Source organism: Puntigrus tetrazona, chromosome 19 (assembly GCF_018831695.1).
Source record: "Puntigrus tetrazona isolate hp1 chromosome 19, ASM1883169v1, whole genome shotgun sequence".
In the NCBI taxonomy this organism is placed as follows: Eukaryota; Metazoa; Chordata; class Actinopteri; order Cypriniformes; family Cyprinidae; genus Puntigrus; species Puntigrus tetrazona.
In genome coordinates this window covers 20,223,870-20,231,929 of record NC_056717.1, presented here as the reverse complement: position 1 = coordinate 20,231,929, position 8,060 = coordinate 20,223,870, and the positions used below count along the sequence as shown (strand labels likewise).

The 8,060-nt window shown below is 37.3% G+C and overlaps 1 protein-coding gene across 1 annotated transcript in view; it reads right to left on the bottom strand.

The window, feature by feature from the left end:
* The window catches only part of LOC122323334 (neuronal acetylcholine receptor subunit alpha-7-like), an 18,771-nt gene that overhangs the window by 3,863 nt on the left and 6,848 nt on the right, over nucleotides 1-8,060 (bottom strand). Inside the window, exons 6-9 of the mRNA XM_043217078.1 lie at nucleotides 6,986-7,153; nucleotides 4,719-4,913; nucleotides 2,144-2,230; nucleotides 612-721 (exon numbers count right to left, since the gene is read on the bottom strand). Of these exons, the coding sequence (XP_043073013.1) occupies nucleotides 612-721; nucleotides 2,144-2,230; nucleotides 4,719-4,913; nucleotides 6,986-7,153 (560 nt within the window). The remainder of the gene's footprint in view (nucleotides 1-611; nucleotides 722-2,143; nucleotides 2,231-4,718; nucleotides 4,914-6,985; nucleotides 7,154-8,060) is intronic.

Genomic DNA, 8,060 nt, shown 5'->3' with positions numbered 1-8,060 from the left:
AAAAAAAAAATCACAAAAATATAAAGCAGCACAGCTGTTTTCAGCATTAAAATATTTTCAATGCAAGCAATGTTTCTTAAGCTGCAAATCAGCATATTAAAGTTATATCTGAGGCACCATGTGACACTGAAAACTTAATATATTATATGTATTAACTATAAATTCTGCTTTTCTACCACAGGAAATTTTTTTTTTTTTTAAATTGCATTTTGTATTATATTCAGATTTCTTTAAGAAGCATGCAAAAAGCATGTGACGCAGAATTGATGTCAGTCTCGGTGAGTAAATACACCTGTCAGCTTTCTCTTGTTGTTGCATTTGGCTTTGTAAGTGAATGGGGTTCGATCAGCAGGACCGGAGCACATCAGCTGAGCTGCTAATTGGCTCGCAGAACGCTCAAATACGCTCGTTCATCAGCGCCGACAGATCGCAGATCTATATCCATCTGCATCCTATTTACTCATTTAGTCCCCTTCTGTTGGCTTTATCTCTATTATCATTGAATAAGTAAATTACGGCTTTCAATGCAACTGACATGAGAGAGACGTTGCTGCTTGCATTTGCGGATCAGGGCATTGATTGTGTATGCGTTTGTGTGTGAATAGACGTACCCATTTGGGCATGTTCCCTCCATTGGGGTCATGATGGTGATATTGGAGCACAACCACTGTCGCAATAACTGACATTCCAACAATGATCATTATACTGGCAAAATACTGTCCTGAGAGAAACAAAGAGAGAAAAGCATGCATAAACCTCTCATTTATTACTCTCTTAGCCAGAATAGCCTTTTATCGTCAGTCATGCTAGTAAAAACCAGGGCAAATGTAACAAAAAAAAAGGGGCATTGACGCAGAGAAGAAAGGCTGAATGAGGAACAGATGAGCGAACCATAAAAAGTCAATCATAAAGGAGAGGGGGAAGCAGACAGGAGAGACAAAGCGCTGTGGGTGAACACTCTTCCAGCAAACGCATTTCTGCAGATTACATCTTTGCGGCTTCTGAGGGCCTATAAACCAGAGGGTGGGAAAAGAGAATGTGGGACGGACCGTTTTTTTTCTGGAGGATCATCTGTAGGTCTGTTTCATTTTGATTTTTCTCCTGCTTCTTCTCTCTTCTGACCTGCTCATCATTTCCAGTTAACGGCCTTTTACGATTCATGTTACAAATTACCGTGAGAAGCCAAGCGTATGGTTGCCAAGACCAGGGCTTTTGGCCGTGATACAGAATGGGGATCAATTTATTCTTCAGTGGTGCAATGTGTGCATCTCGGCCACGTAAAATATACATTCTTATGCACCAAATTTTACATATCATTAACAAAAAGATCAAAGGCTTGAATGAAGACTCTAATATATTCAAGAGCCCCGTGTTGTCATTTGCAAAAGAACTAAGAGGGATAGATGCTGAAATACTGAAACACAAAGTTCAAATTAGCTCACCTTCAGGTCATCCACGATGTAAATAACTTTACTTAATGAGAATTGAGGTTTGAAGAAATTTGCCATTACATGACTTGTTTACTAAATGGAGTGAATGATGCCATCAAAATGAAAGTCCAAACATCTGATAAAAATTCCACACCAGTCCATCATTTACCAGCTTGTGAAGTGAAAAGCTGGGTGTTTGTAAGAAACAGATCCATCATAAAGACAAGTCCTTAATCAATAAAAATATATTATAATAAACTGTTATCCTCTTACATCAAAATCAACTGACATACTATATGTATAGAACTCTTTTGATATGCGTTTTGAGGTTTGCACATATTTCTCTCCTGATTCAGATGAGACACTTTTCTCTGGAGAATATTACAGATAGAGGACATGCATTTAAGCTGGAAGCCAAACGTCTTCATGATGAATTTGTTTCGTACAAACGATCGACTTTTCACTTCACAAGATCGTATTTGATGAACTGAAGTCATGTGGATTATTGGGTTTTTGTGATGTTTTCATCAGCTGTTTGGACTCTTATTCTGACAGAACCAATTAACTGCAGAGGATCCAATGATGAACAAGTGATGTAATGATAAATTTCTCCAAATCTAGGGTTGAGGGGGAGTACATTTTTGCAGCAAATGTGAATAAACGATTCCTTTAAAGTTTTAAAATATTGACAAATACAGACATGCATGCTTTACCTATTAGTGGGATGGAGTCTGAGGTTGCTGGCATGATTTCTGCCACCAATAGCATGAAGACTGTTAATGAGAGTAGCACAGTAATACCTGTGGATAGGTATAAAACAAAAAGAAATGGACTGCATGAAACATACATGTAATTGCATAATGAATTATACACATATAACAAGATATTAAATGTTGACTGCTCCCGGTGGATGAATTGGTTAGTATTAGACATTTTTAGCTATGTACTATATATAATCTTTTATTCAAATATTTTCGACTATATTAAACTGTGTGAAATGAAAGTTCATTTAATCTGAGCTTATTTTCGTATCTCTTATTACTATAAATCTAGTTCTGTATCACTGCAAGTCATGTCTACAAATAGTAGTATATATATATTATAAATAATAATTCTTTAATATATATGCATTTATTTTTCTATTCACTGGCATTACATCTCCAGCATGGCGGAGTAGATATTAGCATCTGCCATTGAAAAACCAATAGCAGTCGACCGCTAAAATAAATGCGTAGTTATACGGCATCTCTAGTTATGTGCGACATTGGCACTACATGAGATGCCCAAACACAGCTTCTTATTGGATGTAACTCATCTTGACAGAATTTGATTGGATCTGATTGGACGGCAGTGCAGGGCTTGATGGAGTGATACATAAAGTGAATTACATCAGGCCATTTCTCTTCCTCAATCGCTCTTTAGTTCGGTTCAAGTCATCTCCCTCCCTCTCCGGCTGCTATCCATCTCTCCCTCCTCTCTTCCCCCACACACACACAATCCATCCATCTCTATCTTCTGTTTAAATCTGCTTCCGCTCCTTCGCTCGGCCTCCATCCTCTTACATATGTTTTTTTTGCGTAGATTTATAAGTGCTATCTTGGCATAATGAACACTCAATAAAATTATTGTCACAAATACTCCACCAAATGAGACTAAGCAAATTCATCAACAGGATTCATAAAAAAAAACACTCTTGGCTTTACACCAGAGCTACCATTAACATTTTTAATTAATTAATTGTGTTGTATGCTGATTAATTGAGCACAATTATTAGAGCTTTCACTGTTTGCATTGCATTGTATTACAGCCTGTGCATTAGTGGTGGGGATTTTTCAGTATCTCTCAGTAGGTGGCAACAAGTGATATATGAGTGAATCACAAATGATTGCTCATTCAAATGATTCATTCAAAACAGACTGATTCATAAAACAATTTGCTGTTTTATTGTGTGAGTCATCTACTTATCCATTCAGAAATTTATGAATAAAATTAAGAAAATTAGTGAAAAGGTAAAACCTGTAAAAAAAAAAAAAATCTATATTGAAAATTCCTCTGGATTAAATATAAACCATATTTTACAGATTATGTTTACAGTGAGTGACACCCCGAAGTCTTTGAGTCACTCACTCATCTGATTTGTTTGTTTGGAAATATTTTTTTGGCAGAGCAAAAATAACTGCCAGTATTGTTAACATGTAAGTTACTCATTATTTTTGTTTATTGAACTGGTGTATATAAGAAAAATATTTTGTTGTTATGTCATATCTTTAATTTGATCAAATTCAATGCACGTGCGCGTCGCGTATACTCGCCAATACAAAATTGGGTGGTGTGACTACTGTGCTGACGAAATTGGCGTCATTTTTGGTACATGTAATGGTTACTGAAGCTATTTGGTTACAAACATTTGTGCTCCACAGAAGGTCATACAGTTTTGGAATGACAGGAGGTTAAGGAAATGACAACAAAACTGTCATTTTTGGTGGATTATCTCTTTAATGTATGCTTTTTAGAAAAAAGCCTCTTCTGAGGTCTATCCTAAACTTGTTTCCGATACTACATCTATCAAAGTTGTTTCAATATTGCAGGCCGTGTTCCTGGAAAGTGCCATGCATTCTCTCTTTCTCTCTTACACACATTGACTCATCACTGCTTTAATTACATCAATAGATTAATCGCCCATATGAGTGAACAGCAAAGCACTTCCCTTCACTTGCAGTGATACACATTCCTGAATTGAAGAAACTGCCTCTTTTCCATTTTCTATCTAAGCCTCTGTCTTCTCACTCTCCTCTACTTATATACTGTGAGTTCATGCCTCTTTACATTTCCTGACAGACATATACAAAATTCTTTCCATTCAATCTCTGGTGACTGTTTTTGCTCCTCTTTGAACTGTCTGCATCTTTTGATGGCAAAGGTCTCTTGACAGAGAGTGGATAAAAGCCCTTGATGTAAACCAAGAGTTCATTCGACATGACACAATCAGGCGCTATCTATGAAATAAAGCACCCACACATTTTCTTCTACGTGTCCCTGCTCTCTGTTCTTTCTCTAGACCTTGGCAAGCTTGTGAATTTTTTTTTTTTCCTCAGCACTGAAATGTAGATATGCAAAGCTATAACACATAACAGCATCTTTCTTCCAAATCAGTCATGTTTAGTTATGAAACATATACGTAATCTAACTCCAAAAACAAGATCTTTAAATTTTATGCCATCTCCGCTTTTTTCCTGCTTCAGTAAGCTGTCAATATATTTCTCTTTCTCCGTCTATCTTTCGTAATACCTAGTGAAATCTTCTCTCCGGAGTCGGCAGGCAGTAGAAAGATAAGCAAGGTCATTGATGAAAGGAGGACGCAGGGAATGAGGAGGTTTAAGGCGTAGTAGAGCGTCCGTCTGCGGATGGTCACCACAAATGTGACATCTGGGTAGGGTTCCTTACAGCAGTCATAGTACAACTCGTTTCTTGTGCCCGGCACACCTGATTAGACACAGCATGTGAGGAAAATAATGAGTGAAGGATAAAAAAAAAAACAAAAAAAAAATGTTTTTTTTGTGTGTGGATTGGTCTCATGTTTAAAGAGATGCTGTTGTCCTCAAGAGCAGCCGAAGCTGCTCTTCCACCTTTGATCTACTAGAGAAAAACAACATCCTAATCAGCAGATGCCAGCCAGAAGCAAGCTCTTCTCTGCGACTGAGCTTCATCCTTTTGTCTGAACATCATTAGAGATCTCCTAAGTTTTTTATAGTGTCCTCTGCAGCCTTTCAAAAAGCGTAAAAGGGAAGAAGGAAACCAAAACTAAAGTGGAAGCGAGGAACAGGTTTGTCATCTGTGTATGGTAACTAGCATACATGGAAAAACAAAACAGGCCTAAACAAAACGCTACCTAACCTGGGGTTCTTGAGGGAACTGCAGGGTGCACGCCACAAGGTGATGAAAATCTAATAATTAATTATTCAGAATATAAAGTTAAAAGAAGTAATTGTGGCTACATGATAATTGCAATATTTTCCAATGTATTCACCATCTTAGGGCAGCTTGATATCTTTAATAATTTAACTTTTTGGAACAGACGTTTACAGCAGTATTCCACCAAAATAAAAGCTCAAGGATTTAAAATGTTTAAAGCTTGAGGGCTTGAACATTTCAAAAGGGAGGATTTACAACATAATTTTTTGTAACTAGTGTAAATTTAATGGACTGAGACACTAATACAACTAAACAAGATGTTTGTTTCCGGCTACAAAGTCAAAATAAACCTCTTTTACTGTAAACATGCAAATGAGTTTACTGAATTAATTATTGAAATAGTAATTCTCTTGGATACTAGAAGTATTTTAGATTAACAAAAAGTTTCAGAACCTCCGCTTTAACCAACTAGTGCAGCTTAGCCACCTAGCGGCTTTCATTAGCGACCAATTACTTTAACTAGTATGACTATCTAACCATTAAGCGACTAGTAATCCGTCTTACTCAGTTACACATTCTTTAAAATTAGCAAGAAAATATCTATTTATTCACAAACACATTTCTTGTCCTCGTGTTGAGAAAAACTGGGAGTAGTGCAGAGCCAAAGGCATTTTCTTCAGCCTGAGGCTTTTCATTTTACTCGGTGTTAAATAGCCATTACAATCATCAAAAATATATTCAAATGAAAGCAATCTTTGATTTTGTATAACTGATTTGAGGTTATAACCAGTCTAGAATCAGCGGTTTATTTAACAAGTTACAGACTGATTCATATTAGCTGTAATCTAGTGATATCAGTACCTAAACCAGCTTGGACCAGTTCTGACCACATAAGCTGGTTTGGTAACACTTTATTTCAATTTGTCTTTGTTACTCGTTACATGTACTTACTATTACAGGAACAATTAATTATGCATAGTTATATGCAAGCAACCCTAATCCTAACCATAATAAGTTATATACGTAAGTACATGTACTTATATAAATAAATATATCACTCTGTACATAAATGTATAGTTAGACTGTAACAAGGACACTTTAAAATAAAGTTTAACCATGGGTTTAAATTCCAAAAGTATTGTTAAGACAATGTAAACCATGCAAAATACGTTCAAAAGTGTGACTGGCATGATATTACAGATGTGCACAGCAATGAAGCAAATGAGAAGAGAGTCAGTAAGAGACAGAATTGTGCAGTGCAAGATGTTTTTCCAGTCCGCTTCCTCTTATCCACTCAATTTAATTACATTAATTTGAATACTAACAGGCTCATCGGATGAATATGAATGGACATGAATTTAACAAGATGGGCTGGATATTTTCTTTTCCAATTCTGAAGCCACTTCAGTTCTACACAGCAGGTATGAGTTCTCAGGCCTGCGAGCTTTAAAGGTGTACTTACAACATCTGTGCTTTTCAAAAATATGCAGCATGCATTTTAAACCAAGTGTGCATCTGCCAAACTGACCTCTCTCTGCCTGAGCCGTGGACAGTTACTACAGCAACACATAGCGCACATCATAATCTTCCAGTGGGTGTTACGTTTGCTTGGTCGTGAAGAGATGTAGTCTGTACTCACTCACCCACAAGATCCCACTCTCCGTTGGGCATGTAGCCAGAGATATCAGCCTCATTCATCTGGAGATCCAGCAGCCATCCGTCAAATGTCCACGAGCCGAATTTAAGCTCGCACTTCTGGATGTCAAACGGAAACCAGCGTACATCCACGTTACAGGTGCTCATGAAGATACCTGGGATGAGGAGAACAAATAGGAGAAAAATATCTACGATTTTCATTCTGATTTCAGCTGCTTGATGAATGCACTGCCTCGAAATGCCACGGTGCTTCTTCATCAGCTCCGTATTGCAGCAGCCAACACCAAATTGAATCCAATTGACCTTTTCACTGGAGTAAAACCAGACAGTTAAAAGATACACATTCAGAAATGCCAGAGCCCTAGGAAACACCGTTACATAAAGACCTTTATGCACTGTACGGATAACCATGCTGACACTCATTATTATTACACACAGACAGCAGCTAGATGGGTCATATTAGTAACCAAATAGGCTCACTCAAGTTTAAATACCGCAAATTAGGCAGATAAAGTCCTTTATTGTTTCAAACAGCCTGCAAATAAACCATTTTGAACACTGAAAAGAAAAATTAGGACAGATGGATGGGACTAGTAATTGCAGTGATTTGTCAGATACTTGCATATTTATTGAAGAATTTGACACTCGAATTGAAACAAAGGTAGGAAAAGGGAAGCTGATGTTACCTCTGAACACTGATTAAACAATCTAGAAAATTTACCCAAAAGGCACACCACGAACCCTTTGCAGTCGGTTCTGAATAAGTGATCCTCACACAGCAAACATATTTAAATGCACAATGACTAAATCGCCACAGGTGTACAAGTGAGCAGTGAGCAGTGCTTCAATGGAATTATTGAAGAATAACTGAAAAAATTGCAAGCAGTAGCACAACGCTTTTCGTTTCAAAAGTGTTCTGAGTGGCTGTCAGAGAGCTGCTATCAGTTGTTTCGCTGGTTGCTCCGTTAACGGTCACGAAAAAAGCGCATCCTGGTTTCAATCGCTAAAACTAAAAGCGCATGTATCATTCATGCAGTAATCATCGTTCATAATGAAGGTGAA